This window comes from Protobothrops mucrosquamatus, unplaced genomic scaffold (genome assembly GCF_001527695.2).
Source record: "Protobothrops mucrosquamatus isolate PMUCROS unplaced genomic scaffold, P.Mucros_1.0 scaffold61, whole genome shotgun sequence".
Taxonomy (NCBI): Eukaryota; Metazoa; Chordata; class Lepidosauria; order Squamata; family Viperidae; genus Protobothrops; species Protobothrops mucrosquamatus.
In genome coordinates this window covers 680,275-696,587 of record NW_015386440.1, presented here as the reverse complement: position 1 = coordinate 696,587, position 16,313 = coordinate 680,275, and the positions used below count along the sequence as shown (strand labels likewise).

The 16,313-nt window shown below is 44.7% G+C and overlaps 1 protein-coding gene across 1 annotated transcript; it reads right to left on the bottom strand.

The window, feature by feature from the left end:
- Positions 1 to 5,289: 5,289 nt before the first annotated feature.
- Positions 5,290 to 7,654, bottom strand: FZD8 (frizzled class receptor 8). Its single transcript, XM_015812011.1, has one exon. It carries the CDS (start codon positions 7,652 to 7,654, stop codon positions 5,573 to 5,575), a length of 2,082 nt encoding a protein of 693 aa, XP_015667497.1. The 3' UTR covers positions 5,290 to 5,572.
- Positions 7,655 to 16,313: the final 8,659 nt, after the last annotated feature.

Below are 16,313 nucleotides of genomic sequence, written 5' to 3'. Positions count from 1 at the left end.
TGTGGATCTTCTGATGTAGATATGAGAACCAAAGTCTGGAGGACACACGCACACACACACACACACACACACACAGAAAGAGAGAGAAAGAGAGGCGGAGTGGGAGGGAGGGGTGGTGGTGAAAGAACACATCCAGAACTTTCTGGATTATAAATTGAATGTCATTCATCCTGAAATGAAGATGTTATTGATTTGGGAAGATAAAAAGAAAGATAAGGACGTGTTAGTTCATAAAGCTGCTATCTGTAATTTTTACTAAATACACATGGTATGTGTGAATTTTAAAATTTTAAACTACAACCTGCCAGTGTTTATACATTCGATGGAATACCCACACGTAGATGTGATGTTTTACAAATAGGTTAAAGGAAAACATTGCACATTTGTTTTATTATAAACATGGAAACATTGGCCATATTAAAAAAAGCACATGGCTGTATCGTTTCTGTTTGCAGTTATCCCTACTTAAAACTAGGGTCTTCATTTGTGGGTCTGTCCTATTGGAATTTAAGGAGTATAGTCAAGGCCAAAGAATGCTGGCAACAGAGACAAAATACCAATTAGCAAATTCTTCATTTAGCACAAGGGGCTACTCTCCTGGGAAAATCATCTGCAGTTTCTGTCTCTCTAGCACATTTTTATCAAGAAGTGTCCTTTGAAGTTTGAAGATGAAAATATGAAGGCACTCTTAATTTAATTTTTAGAGAAGGTATATAGGTACAAAACCAGCAAGCTAAAAAGTATTACAAACTATTCAATACTTGAGGCATGTGAGGTATTAGCTCATCAATAGTTTTTAATATTTTGTGTGTGTGTGTTTGTGTGTGACTCTTGAGTCAGTGTATTGCCACTTACAATGGCTTCGACAAATCTCTGTTTTCTTCTATGTTTTTTAGAAGTGGTTTGCCATTGCCTTTGTCTTCCTAGGACTGAAAGAAAATGCCCTGTCTCCAAGGTCATTTGCTGGCTTTGTGCCTAAGGTGGGATTAGAACTCACCATCTCCCAGTTTCTAGCCTGTACTTTAGCCACCACTCTACACCATACTGGAGTAATATCAAGCAGTACAATGTCAAAATTCTCCTATGATTTTGGAAGTCATTTTTACTTTTGTTGCAGTCTTAAATGAAGAGTAAGGAACTTGTAGCCCTCCAGATGCTGCTGAACTTCATTCAACTCTTAGGAGATCCAGCCAAATGGCCACTTGGGAGGAACATTGTGAACTTGGCAACGTCTGGAGCACCGAACTCCCCACGTCTCTCCTGAAGACAGGGTCCCCTTTATGAACTGGCTCATGATTGATATACTTTTTTTTGCCAGAATATATTGGCCTATATTACCTGAGATATGGGAGTTGAAGTCAAAGAAGTATGAGGAGGATTGTACTGGATGTATAGTCCTTTAATTACCTACATGTAAACTCTACTGTATGCATAAAGCACAGAACTGCTTCAATCCTACTGAGATACAAAATCCTCCCTAGAGATTGTGATATAAAATTAATACCTATAACAGCTGGCAAATGCAGACCTTGAGATTCCCTGGTGAGGCATAGCACCTGGGCATAGCAAAATACACCCAGATAATCATAAGAGATTATCTGCTACTAGATACCTGCCATCCTCCTACGCTAAAATGACACAAATGTAGGAAATTTTGCACAAAAATAAAACCCAGACACTTGTTTCCATGTGGAGGTGCTAAGTACAGTAGTTCTCAATCTCAATGCCAAAGAAATATAATGCTCCATTCAAAGTAAGCGTATATAGTTTTGATTAATAAAATTAAACTATTAAAGATGGAAACAAATTCTAGTTTGCTTAGAATTGTTAATTTACTCTTTGGCCAGTAGGTGGCAGTCAACCCTAAGTTTTCAAAATGCTTTTTCCCACATTTAGTATACAGTTGCCCATGTACTGGATTTTATTTTTTTTTAAAGCGCTGCTTTTAACTATTATTTGAACCTTCTGTTCCTAATGAACCAGCCCAATTCCTTTTGAGCAACATGGGAGAATCTTAATTTTATTACTTTATTATCAGCAATCGATTGCACTTTATGATAATTCTTCCAGTTTCATTTGTATTCTTTCTCTACATGAAAGAAAACACAAACACAACAGCCATCCTAAGAATGACATTTGTGAACATTTCAGGATCTGACCAAAAATGTTATTTTCCAGGATCTGAACCTCTTGTCTAATTCTACATTGTGCACTAAAAATATCGAAAACAATTTTTGGCAAAGTAGTTCTATAAACCTATAAACCATAACCTTTAGGCTAATTATTCCCTTGACAAGTCAAAACAGCCTCCCTCTTGCCATCTGACTTGTCTTTTGCTGATTCTGCGGATTTTATTGCAGCAGGTTTTGTCCTGCTTCAACAGCTGAAATCACAAAAGAGATAAAAGGAAACAAACACAAAAAGTCTTGAAAAGCACAGAAAGAGGAAGTTAACTTCCCACTTGATTCTCCTTCAGTACTGCAGGTTTTTTTTTTAAAAATGTGTGTGTGTGACAAAAAATAATAATTCATGATTTCAAACCTCTTTAGGTTTACTTTGTTCCAAGTTCTAGAGGAGGAGGAAAAGGACAAGGGGCATCCTTGGTTATCAACTCCCAATATATTAATAGATGTATGTCATTTCTCAGCAACAATAATGGATTATTTACTTCCCCATCTCTTTGTTCAATTTTTATGGCCTCCCATCTTAATCAATGACTTTAGGTAGCTTTTAATTTGCATTCTTGATGTAGAAATACCAAGCTCAACCCTGCTTAGCTTTAGACAGTAAGACTTGCCACCTCTTGATGTTAAGAGCACTAGAATTACCCCTTCATTAATATCCTAATTTAGAGCAGATATGGAGAAATGCTGGCTTCCAGACTTTGCAGATTTAAATGGAAACAGCCCTCATCATTGGCATGATGGCTAAGAGTCCTGGGAAACAGTTCAGAAGTTTCTGAAGTTCAGTAGGCATTGTGAGGTTGGCAAGTTCTCCTTCTCTGTGATCTCTACCGCTCCATATTCCCCCTTATCTAATTTCTGTATTCTACCACATTAAGCAAACTGGCAGTCCAGGTCCTCCTGACAGACTACCAACAAGGTCTGTCCCTGTCTGTAAGCTGCTCACCTAGCTCAGGTTTTTCTACCTCAGCAACCACCAGGCATTCAAAGCAACACAAAACTGCAAACTTTCTGCACTTCAAACTAGAGTTTAAAACATATGTGTGAAGAATGGCAGGATTTCAGAACCTTAAAAAGCTTATTTAAGCAAAGCAAAGCAAAACAAAAACAAAAGGCCTGGTTCACAGCAGCTTTGTCCATGAAGCAGCAGTTAGTGTGAGTGAAGAATTCAGAAATATAATTGGTCTGCAAAAAAATGCTTTAAACAGGAGCAATTCTAAGTAGACCATAGACCACCTGTAGAGCATTTAGAAATTTCTCTCTCATCCCATCCCTCCCCATAATACTCTAACCTTGGCCCTACATGCCTTTAGTCTGATTAACAAAGCTAGGAAAAAGCTGGTTAAAAGGCTGTTCTTTTCCTCTGGATTCACTAACTGTTACAAGTCTCCCTTTAAAAAAAAAAAGTGCCTTACATTCTTTTAATTGAAGAACTTTTGAAGCTCCATGGTGGTAAATTGGTCTATAAGAGAAATTGGGCCATAGAAAGAATTTTCTAAAGAAAGAAACTCCCAAACCCGCTATACAAGACATTTACAGACAAGAGATCAAAGTTTTGTGTGTGTGTGTGTGTGTGTGGGGGGGGTTGATTGTCTCCAAAGGCACAAGATTCCTATAGATTAACCTTATTCATTTAGTTCTGTTTAAAAGAGATGCTCTGAGTTATTGGGGTAGACAGGTAAAAAGTTCAACTGTTGTGAAGCAGTCTGCTAATTCTACAGCTTCCCACTTCAATCAATTAATGCTCGCCTTGATCAGGGGACCTTCTTCCCAGACCATTTGATGTCAATGGAAAATCATGCGACCCCCCTAAACACATTTGCAGAATCCATGAATAAAAGCCTCCACAGTTCTCAGCTTATTCTTCCATCATAAAACAACTTTTAACTCCCAGCTTTAGCCTGCTGAACAGCAAGTGCAAACAAGCAATGGCAACCCATGAAAAGGAGAACACAATTCTCCCACATTGCAGGTGTCACAATAAACTTGTGGGACAGAAATGCTTTTGCTCAGATTACTGCACTGACAAAGCAAAAGTTCCTGAATAAGACCCAAGCCTTCACCCCATATAAGCTTCATTCCCAGTCAAGATGCTAATTGGGAATTCTAGCATCTCTCCCAATATATGGAGAACCCAGCCTAGGAAATACTTGCAGGTCATTTCATCCGGATTAGAGGCAGATCATCATGGGAGGAAATATGGTTGCTAGGAGTGACATTGACTTGATGGTAAATAATCAGCCCACCACTTAGAATTAACACCTTGAGAGATGTAGTCCTGTCCCCTTTGCAATATGATGGGATCAAAAGCCATTGCATTATAACTTCTTCTGGACTCCAGTTACCAAAAAAGGAGAATATTGACAGTTCAGTGTTGAAATCAACCCTGATGATGTAACCTAGTTTGGGTAATGGAACATCTGCAAAGAAACAACTAAGCTCAGAGACCACCAAAGATCCCTCTGTCCAGTTAATTTCAAAGGGGTCAAGAATTCTTGACTATGTATTCTGAGACTTCAGCAATTACCATTTCCCAACCAACATTGCCAATAGCCAAGAATGTTGATGGCTGGACTCTGATGATCAAATTCTGAAAACTCCTCTGTGGATTCTACTGAAATATGTCAGTGCATTTATTTGAGCAGAGCTCCGAGGGAACATTTGAGCCTCAGTATTTCTCAAGTCAAGAATTAAGAACAACTGGGACAGCCAACAAGGGGGCATCACCCCTCCCAAGCAAATCATTTGACATGATTTTATTGACAAAATATAATACTCAAACTTTTGCTCTTAGGCAAGAGCAGTGGTGGTAAGCCTCTAAACTTTTTTTCTTTAAACAAAAAAAATTTACAGTCTGTATAGCATTTGGAATATATACATATTTTACACATTTTGTACAAGGTACCAAATAATTATATAAATACATCCTTTAACATAATAAACCCGTATTTACTGGGGGGGGGAGAGGGTGTACAATTAAGACATGGTTTGAGCACATGATTTTAAGGCATCTGCCAGTTTTTGTGGTTGTTGGCACTAAAAAAAAAAGGGGGGGGGTTTCTTGAGGGACTCCTCCACCCCTGCAGGTTAATTAGATATCCCTTCACATTGTATCAAGAGTTTGAGGGATGGAGAAAGAGCAGAGAAGTCCTACTGGGCAAAAAGGGCTTGTGCTGGCTGAAGGCAAAGTAAGGCAATCCTTGTCTTCAGAAAATTCCTATACCAACAACACAGAAACATGCAGCTTCAGCATGGGAAGAATTGACTAACAAGGAATGGAGGAAGAGGACAATAGGCTGGCCCTTGGGCCTCTGGAACTGTCCTGCTCCTATAGGGAAGTTTCTTCTTAAGAAGAGATGGGCGGCATTCCTCCGTTCCAATTCCAGATTTTACACCTGGGACAAAGGCATTTGTTTGGGGTAGGAAACCGAGCTGGCAGTGCCAGACCTCCAAGTCAAACCAGTGCTGACATCACTGTACATAGACCCCCCTCCACCCCCCAGTCCTCCCACAGCGGCAGCAGAACCTATGCCGCCACCTCCCGCCCTGGCTCCAATACTCCCTGCAACAGCCACTGCTGTCCCTTTGCTGGCCCAGCAGCAGCGGGTGCAGAGAGCCTTCCAGGACTCCAGCGTCTTTCCAGACCAGACCCATACTCCCGAGGTGATTCCCACCACCAGGCACATAAAGTACTTGAGCATAAAGACCGCATAGTCTGGTCGGCGGGCCTGGTCAGGCTGTTGGTCCCGCAGGCAGGGGCAGTTGTGGGTGGCTTCCCAGTGGGGGCGATTGTGCTGCTCGTAGAAAAGGCAAGCCACCACGCTGGCAGCAGGCACCGTATAAAGCACGGTGAAGAGGCCCAGGCGGATCATGAGCTTCTCCAGCTTGTGCGTCTTGGTGGGGCCCCCTTGCTGCTTGATGACACTCCGGATCCGGAAGAGCGAGACAAACCCAGCCAGCAGGAACATGGAGCCAATGGCCAGGTAGATAAGCAGAGGGGCCAGCACAAAACCTCGCAGGTTCTCCAGGCTTTGGTTGCCCACGTAGCAGATTCCAGCCACAGGATCTCCATCCACAGAACTGAGCGCCAGGACGGCAATAGACTTGATGCTGGGCAGTAACCAAGCCGCAAGGTGGAAGTACTGAGCATAGCTCGCGATGGCCTCGTTGCCCCACTTCATGCCCGCCGCCAGGAACCAGGTGAGGGACAGGATAACCCACCAGATGGAGCTGGCCATGCCAAAGAAGTAGACCAAAAGGAAGACTATGGTGCACAGAGCAGGACCCGTGCTCTCGTACCGCACGTGCTCAGCCACCGCCAAGTCAGGCTGTAGCTCCGCAGCTCCGCCGGCTGCCCCGCGACCGCCCACCGCGGCAGCGGCCGCCCCAGCAGCGCCTCCAGCGGGCCCCGCGGGTCCTGCTCCCGCTCCAGCCGCCGCCGCCGCAGCCGCTGCCGCTCCGCCGCTGCAAGCCACTTTTTCGTGGCCAGCGACCAGGCGCACCAAATAGCCCAGCGAGACGAAGAGATAGCAGGCGGCCAGGAAGATGATGGGCCGCTCCGGGTACTTGAAACGCTCCATGTCGATGAGGAAAGTGGAGACGGTGGCGAAGGTGGAGATGAAGCACAGGATGGACCATAGGCCGATCCAAAAGGCGGTGAACGCGCGCTCGTCCGGGCTGAAGTAGGGGTTGTGGCACGGCAGGGCGCAGTTGGCGATCTGACCCGTCTTGACCCGGTTGTAAAGCGGGTGGCGCTCGCTGGACACCGACACCATCGGCGCCCGGCACTGGCAGCCCGGCTCGCAGGGGGTTGGAGGGCGGCTCTTGCGGAGTGGGGGGTCCGCGGCGGACGGGGGCGGCACCACAGCCCCGGAGCCCCTGCCCGTCCCGCCTCCCGCCGGCTTTCGGTGCGGCGGCTTGGGTTGCGGCTGTGGCGCGGCGGTCGCGAGATCGGTGTGGTTGTAGTCCATACAGAGCATGTCCGGGTTGCCTTGCTCGGGCAGCCGGTCGCAGCGCATGCGGTCCGGCCAGGCGAAGCCGTACTGGCGCATGAGGGGCGCGCAGCCGGCCTTGGCCCGCTCGCACACGCTGCGGCAGGGCGGCAGCGGCTTCTTGTAGTTCTCCAGACAGATGGGCGTGTACATGCTGCACAGGAAAAAGCGCAGGTCCGCCGAACACTGGATCTCCACCAGGGGCCAGAACTGGTGGACCTCCAGCCCCGCCTCGTCCTGCGTATCGTGGTTGAACTGATTGGGCATGTAAGTGTAGTTGTAGCCGATGCCTTTGCACAGCGGCACCGTGATCTCCTGGCAGGAGAGCTCCTTGGCAGATGAAGAGCCCGCCGCGGCTGCCGCTGCCGCTGCCGCCGCCGCCGCCGCGGCTGCGGCGCTAGGTTGCCTTTGCAGGGGCGACCAGGCAGACAGGAAGAGCGGCAGAAAAGCCACGGTCAACAGGTAAGAGCGAGGCTCCATGCTCGGCGAAGTAAGTCCGCCCTCCGACCCGGGAGGTGACTGATCGAAGTGGCGTCGGCTCCTCGGCTGCTATTGCGCTGGGTGGCTACGCTCCCGGCTTCCTGAAGCTCATCTCTCCTCGCCCGCCGAGCTAGGATGCGAGACGCGGCGCTTGCTGCTGCTGCTGCTGCTGCGAGGACGGCAGCGGCTGCTTCGGCTCTGCCTGGGTCTTCTCAACTTTCCTTCAGCCGCGCCGGGTCAAGGTGGCCGAGAGCCCCGAAGATGCAGCCCCCCCCAGGGGGTCCCTCTGGCAGACCGGTTCGGCGAAAGCGCCCCGAGGAAGCTCGGCTGCCCTTCGAGGCGGTTGCGGAAGAACCGGCTTGTGGCGCGCCGGAGAAGCGGTGCACCTGAAAAGTAAACGACGACGAGGACGGCAGCAGCAGCGGCGGCAACGGCGCCGCCGTTTCCCCCCCGCTCGACCAACTTCTGATTCTCTTCAGCTCCGGCAGCGGTGGACGCGCTCTCAGGCTATTTAAAGCAGAGGAAGCCAGGCCCCGCCCCGCCTGTCCCAGCTACCTATCACGAGGGCTCCGGGCGGAGATCTTGGACCCCGACTAAGCCCTTTCGCTTAAGGTGGATCGGTCTGGGTCCCAGGATTGGCCACAAGCCGATCGCTTCTGGCCCTTTAAGATTCACGGCGTGGGCTGCGTGTGAGTACGCGTTTTCTTTACTCCCCAGGTGTAAATGGCTCACTTGACGCTTGGGCAGGTAAGTTCTTAAATAAACGAATAAAGGCGTATGGCACCTGGGCTCCCGAGAGTTATTTTAATCAGTTCACTCTCCCTTTTGTGTCCTGAGTGTGAGGACCTTTTGTAAAGTTTTAACTTCTAGGCATATCACTAAACCAAGCATCCCCTCCCGCTTCTCTTCTTTCCTCCCTTCCGTGTTTTATTCCTGGATATTTTGGATTTCTGATAGGCTGGATCAAAACACCCGAGAAAGCAGTTTTTTTTTAATTTATTAAATGGATTTTTAAGGCTGCCTGACTCCAAGAAAACTCAGTGTCTGACAATATTAATGTAAAAATGATATTAAGATATAAATCACCCCCCCCCCAAAATCCCCAAACAATTATGATTGGATGTAAGATATAAGGCATATTGTTTTAATGATAATATTTCCTTTTTTCCTTTCAAGTTGCTCAGGGTTACCTTTTCTGAAAACTCTTTTGCACAGTCTCTCTTAACAGGGAGTTTCCTCTGGATTCCAGTACAGCACCCTGATTTTGGAAATTCCATACATCTGGAAGGCAACAGGTTGAAGAAAAAAACAACAACAACCCAACATGATTTTAGCGCAAATGGGGATTCCCCCATTTCCAGATCTGGAATTTAGAATAACTCAGAAAAATCTTGAGTTATTATTTAGTAAATTATTTAATCATAAATAATTTCACTCAGTTGCTCAGAGGCTGAGGGCTGCTTCCGAAACCTGTGCAACAATCTGGATATGATAACTACTTTACATAAGGTAAATCTCATTTCTTGTGATAGACAGTTAGCTTCCACAAAAGATCATGGGTATTTGGTGCAGAGGTCTTCACATCTGAAATATACTCATTGAAATCAGTGGGGTTTGAGATAGTTATGACATCTTGTTGGCCAGTGTGTTTACATCCACCATGGTGTCTGGTAGAAGTCTCTATCAAAATAAACAGGACTAATTGTCATAGGATAATGCAATCAATCTTATTTCCCCTCACGATAAGCTCATTAAGAAGAAGGCAATCCCATTTATTTGAATGACACTTATCTCCACATGGTTTAAGTCTGCAATTTACACAGCAGCCTTCCTCAAATCCATGAACTACGAGATTTAAGTCCCATCACCATAGTGGCCTTGCTGGTGAGGATTATAGAAGCTGAGATCGTGCGTGTGCCTCCAGTTCTAATTCTCCTTCTACTGCACTCCTGAGAAGGCCTGTATAAATCACATTATAAATGCACAAAGTAGGCTGCATTTTGTGGAACTGCCAACTCTCCATCTATCTGCTGGGCTGGGTTTGAGCACGCAAAGATGGTTATATGGTTCCTATTGCTTCTCATACAGATTTCTGGGTTGAGAAAAGGGCTTATCGAAACAAGAAATTAAAGTTCTGCTTTGCTTCCTCTGACTCCATGTTCTTGCTTCCAGTCTGGCTCGCTAGTGAACTTTGCATCTGACAGCTGCCTCATCCAGTCAGGATGTAACTGGATCCTTCAGTCTGCTTTGGCTCTGACTTCACGGCAAGGATCTATGGTGTTCCTTTCTTCAGCTGTTGCTGCCAAAGGTTTTACTCCTAATCTCAGAGAGTGGGGGGGGGGGGAGAACAGGGGCACTTCAGTAACTTTCTCCAACTTTCTGCTCTCCCAATGCAGGGGTCTCCAACCTTGACCACTCTAAAACTAGTGGACTTCAAGTATGAAGTCCACAAGTCTTTAAAAGTTGCCAACGTTGGAGTTGCCAAGGCTGAATTCTGGGAGTTAAAGTCCACAAGTCTTACCCCCTCTCCATGCATTAAACTCCATCCCAATCAAAAAGGGTTAACATTCTTCCCAATGGAAAGTCATTAAGTTGGGAACTTCATTAAAGCAAAAACACTTAACAATTCTTCCTGTTTGGTACTTGGAAATGTGTAAAGCTGCTCAAAATATGACTGGATTTGACCCACTAAACTCACTTCTTTTTTGCTACTGTCACCTAGTGAAATTCTAAAATAAACAAAGATTGAACAGATTATTAGCTGGAAGAAGGGTAATGAAAATTTAAATATGTGCGTTATGTTTATCAGTTGCTAATTACATTTGATTTAACTGTAGGATGTGTGAGCATGTTTTGAGAAGAAGAGATGAGCAAGGATGAAAGCAGGCTATATGTTAAAAAATAAGGGTCAATGGGGTGGGGAGCTATAGCCATATTTTTTTAAAAAAACTTGTGCAGTCCTATATCACTTTATAAAACCACTGAAGTCATTGAGACTTAAGAGCCATAAGATTGCATTATTAATACATCCATTTTCCTGCAATTTTGGTTAAAGTAGCTAACCAAAGTTAAGTGCATGATAACTAATGGGCTTACACAGAGCTTATAACAAGTCTACTTACAATGTTTGCTTAAAGAAATATGCAGTTCTAAATGTAATGGCTCTTCAAAATGATAAAGTATTCATGCACTGATGAAAAATAATGGCTGTCCACTGGTCCTATCCAATGCATACACTGGATTTATTTATGTAGCACATTGTATCCCAATTTACTCATTGGAATAGTTGTGTCTATGCAACACAATCACCATGTTGCAGAAAAGCAACCCACATTTTTATTCACAATGTTGTACAAAATCAGCTATTCATGAGATGGATGGAAACTAATTTCAGCAGGATTTGAATTACAATAGAAGAAATGGCAGTTTGATCTAGTGGCTAAGGAACTAAGGCTAGAAGCCAGGAGATTTTGAGTTCTAATCTCCCTTAAGCATGAAAGCTATCTGGGTAACTTTGGGCCAATCACCAGAAAACTATGAATTCTAGTTTCACCTTAGCTTTGATAGCCAGCTAGATGACTTTGGGCAAATCACCAGGAAACTATGAAATCTAGTCCCACCTTAGCCATGATAACCAGGTGACTTTGTGCCAATCACTAGGAAGCCTTAGCCATGGTAGCTGGCTGGGTGACTTTGGGCCAATCACCAAGAAACTATGAATTCTAGTTTCACCTTAGCCATAATAGCCAGTTAGGTGACTTTGAGCCAATCACTTTCTTTCAGCCCAACTTTCCTCACAAGGTTGTTGTTGTGGGGAAAATAGGAGGAGAAAGGAGTATTAGGTATGGTGGCCACCTTGAATTATTTATAAAAATAATAAAAGTGGAATAAGTAAATAAACGGGGGATTGTATGGTAAGGGAGGATTGGCTTGTGGATCAGGAGCTTCATTACTTTAATGAAAGTTAAAGCTTTAAGGAATTAAACTTTTATTTTTTTCTTTGTAAGAATTCAGTGTTCCCTTCTTAAATTGCTGGAACTCCAGAGCCTTTCCCACTGTTACTGTAGATCACCTGGAGGTAAAACTGTTACTGTAGATCACCTGGAGGTAAAACTGTTACTGTAGATCACCTGGAGGTAAAACTGTTACTGTAGATCACCTGGAGGTAAAACTGTTACTGTATATCACCTGGAGGTAAAACCATCCATCTTCTGCTTGGACAGCATAAACTACTAGGTAAGCAAGGCACCCTGGATACAATCTGAGTAGTTAATATTGTCTTTTTCACAACTGCATAGGAGGAAGCAAATCAACAGCTAACACGTCTGCATTCTGATCTGTGCCAGACTTCAGCCTGTTAGGCATTTTTTTAAGATGCTAAACTCAGTAATGAGCAGCATGGTTGCCATTTCCAATCAACACAGGAAGAAAACTGATCACACCAACTTTTGAGCCTTAATGTGGATTAGAGAGGTTAGCCAGTCTGGCAGATGGGTGTGTGTTTAGGCGTATGTGTGTGTGTTTGTGTGATTTTGAATTAAAGGTGACCTGAAATCTAAGAGGCATGTTCTGTTCGTATAATTCACGTGTATATTGAACTTTGCAGGGCTAAAAAACTATTGCATATGCTATCGGAAAAAGCAAGCAACAGATTCCCCCACAGAACAGGGATGGAACCTTTCTTAATATAATTAAGGAAAAGTAGGAAATATAGTTCAGGACTATTAAGAGTATAGAAAGAATCTACCTTTGCTATCTTAGACAAATTCAAGTTTCCGGGAATGAACAAAGTATATCAAAGACTTTTGAAGAAGCTGGCTGAAGCGGTCACAGAACCTTTTGGCTGTAAACTTTGAGAAATGAGTGTATTATCTTTGAGAAATGGTACACTGCCCATAGTCTGGAGAAAAGTGAACACAGTCCCATATTTAAAAAAATGGAAGAAACTACAAACAAGGTTAATTTCATTTCTATATTGAGCAAATAAAAAAAAATGTGAAGCAGTAGATCGGAAGGCACTCTGAAAAAAATGCTTCCATTACTAGGAGCCAGGTTAGTCAAAAGAAGGTTGCACTGGTCCAATTTTATTTATTTTTATTACAATCTCTTTGTTTATTTGCTAGATTTATACCTTTCTTTAAGGAGTTTATAGCATTCCTTCTTCTAGTTTTATCCACAGCAACCATCCTGTGAGGCCCAAATTCACCTAGAACAAGGCTTTTCAACCAGTGGTACGGGTATCACCTGTGGTACATTGGCACCTGGCAGGTGGTACACGACCATCCTAGAAAAGTGGTAGCAGGGGAGGGGAATGAGCTAAACCGGTGGCAGCACCGCACAAGCCTGAGCGAGAGACAGCTGGAGCTGCAGGGCTCTCAGGGCTCAGCGGAAGCGCCGGGATCAGCGCCAGGCTCCAGCTGGAGCTCGGTGCTGATCCTGCCACTTCTGCTGAGCCCAGAAGTGCCGATCGGCTGGAATGTTGCAGCATCTCCAGGGTCTTGTGATTTACATTCAGATGCTTGGTAACTGATTCATATTTATGACGGTCACAGTGTCCCAGGGTCATGTGAAGTGACCAAAACCTGCTGCAACCGCCCAGCAGATGGGGGGAATAAAAACCAAACAACACCCCACCCCACCCCCAATCCTCAACAGAAATGCTCACAACAATGAAAACCTCGGACAGGAGGAAGAGTGCCGCCGGGCGGGCAGGCAGGCAGGCAGGTGTCTTGCTCGGCTGTGCCTTGGGGGACACTTTTTCAGTGCCATTGTAACTTCAAAAGGTCACTAAGCGAACTGTTGTAAGTCAAGGACTACCTGTACTTCATCACTTTTTTACTTCTTTTTTTTTGATCATCAAGTTTTTGACACTTGCTAGGCGCCTGGTGGTACTCGGATATTGCCATATCCTAAAAGTGGTACAATGGGTGAAAAGGTTGAAAAGGCCTGACCTAGAAGATGCTCTTGGATCTGAGTCCCTTCTGGTTTTAATCCAATACTTTAATTACAATATTATACTGGCTGTCTAGTTTAGTAGGTACAAGGAATGTAGTGCACATTGGTATTTGGTAAAACATCTGGAGAGGTCTCTGGAAAACAAGATGGAATGGTGGTTCCCTGGAATTACAATTGGGTGAACAGCTGCATTGAAAGGATATTTGTAAGGGGCTCTGTTTAGTCCTAGGGAGAAATATCAAGGGAGATTTTTCAAGATTGTGTCCTTGTCCCAGAGTGAATCAACCTCTTTATGGATGGCTTAGAGCAGGAATGTCAAACTGCCAGCCCGCGGTCCGGATGCATCACACGGAAGCCACACCAGCCCACCTCTAGCAAGGGGGAAAAGTCGTGATACGTCGTAACACATCAGATGACATGGCGCGTTTGACACCCCTGGCTTAGAGGATGGATTTTTTGCAGGTTTATAATTGATACCAAACTTGGGGGAGAGGAGATTGGCTAATGTCTTAGAAGGAAAAATCACAATTCAAAATGTTCTAATCAGGCTTGAGTATTGAAGTATACTTTAGAAGACAATGTCAATGACAACAATGTAAATTTCTTCCATCTGGGTAGGACAGTTCAAATGCATAAATTTAAAAATGAGACATAAGAAGGCCTAGGAGTACCAATGGACTATATGTTAAATGTAAGCAAGCAGTATGATATATAGAGGCTAAATACCTCTATGCCAGGGGCAGGCAACCTTGGCTCTTTTATGACTCGTGGATGGCTCAGGAATTCTGGGAGTTAAAGTCCACGAGTCATAAAAGAGTCAAGGTTGCCTACCCCTGCTCTATACAAATGTGGATTGCATTTGCAGAATCTTTATATTGGTGGCAGTCGCATTATACTGTGGACAGGTTAGACTGCATTTGGAGAACTGTCTGCAATTCTGGGCACGACACTTTAAAAAAAAGACCTGAAAAAAAAATGGAGCAAGTTTGGAAGACAGCAATCATTATGACCAAATATCTGAACAGGAAGTTCTATGAAGAATGATCATGGGAGATATGTATGTTTAGCTCGGTAAAGGTAGAACTGAATGGAAAATAATAACCCTGATCTAAAGCAATTTGAAGATGGATGGACTTCAACTCCCAGAATTCCGCAGCCAGATGGAGCTAATCTATTCTTTTTGAAACTGAAAGAAGGACAGGTTCAATATTATGGGGAATTCTGGGGAATGGCTGCATTTCCCAGCTAGAGATTTGGGGGGCTGGATGGCTACCTCTCAAGGAATCATTTATTAAATCCCATCAGCTGTGGTCACGTGAAATAACTACTTGTTTTAACCATGGTTTGGGGCATAATTATACTCCTAAGCATAAAAACTGGTTTCATATATTCTAGAACGGGGTCTCCAACCGCGGCAACTTTAAGGCTTGTGGACAACAGGATTCTGGGAGTTGAAATCCACAAATCTTAAAGTTGCCAAGGTTGAGGACCCCCGTTCTAAAGCATCGCTTGGTTTGGGCTTAACATAATGTTTCTCAATGATGGCAACTTTTAAGTTGCCCATCCAGAGTACTAAAGTTGACAAAGGTTGAGAAACACTGGTTTAACATTACATGAAGCCAGGTAAAGTATGTTTTAGGAATTAGTCATTGGTAAACTATGTTCTAGGAATTGACGACCTAACCAATTGTGGCTTTGCCGAATGATGTTTAACGAACTGGATTAGTGCAATCTATGAAAAAAGCGGAAGAGTCCGTTGGAGTTAGGTAGCTTATACATTGAAATAAATAGTTGCTAAATGTGTTATGTTAAATGGCTCCTGGGACCCTGTCCGCCAGCGAATGGCATTCTCGGAGAAAATTGCCTCCGATCCTATATTCCTACATATATAATCCGCTAATGCTGGAACTGAACTAGCCATCGCAGCGCGCACGAGCTGCCTAGCAAAGGACAGAATGTTGTTTTGGCTGAAAATTTCTCAACCTTTGGCCAACCCTGTGACTCCGATTCCACGAATATCCGACTCCGGTTTGCAGCACCAGAACCAAAGCGCGCTTTGCGTCTTGCCAGCTCGACGCGCGTCTCAAGCTACCNAGAGAAAAAGAGGAGGAGAAAGAGCGAGAAGGTCTGGCAAGAATGCGAGGAAGCCTATTTGCGCCTGTTAGGCCGTCCCAGGGGGTTGTCTTGAGTTTTTTCAATAGAGTGTTTATTTCTTAATTGATCTGCTGTTTCGTTTAGCGCTTGCATGGAGCTCACGCTGGGGCCGTAATTACTACCGTCGCGGGAACTGGCGCTCCGCTGCGGAGCCGAGAGGGTGGCGGGGAGGGCAGGTGAAGTGGAGGTGAGGCTGCTTTTTTTCGACGGCTGAGGGGTTTTCGTGCGCGCGCGCGAATGGGGGAAGAAGTGGAGGGAATCGCTATAGTGGAAAAAGTTTTCTGTTAAAGAATCACGTAGCGCCAATTCCTCTTCGTGGCGCTTGCTTTCTCTCCCCCCGATTTAAGTTCTTCAGCGGGTTTTCCTTTCCCGGCTGGTTGTAAGATCTCATGCCATCCCTAGTACAAAGGAACGCACCTCCACCCAACTTTGGAGCAAAGATGCACCAGAGTAAGCTGCGATATAATTAAGTCTTCCTCCGTTGTCTTCTAATTAAAAGGGGACCCCAGCAGGTTTCTCCCCCTTCCCTCCCCTTTTTAAAAGCGTCATT

What these genes read in the sequence shown, in the direction of transcription:
- FZD8 (XM_015812011.1), bottom strand. Translation starts at nt 7,654, where the DNA reads ATGGAGCCTCGCTCTTACCTGTTGACCGTGGCTTTTCTGCCGCTCTTC.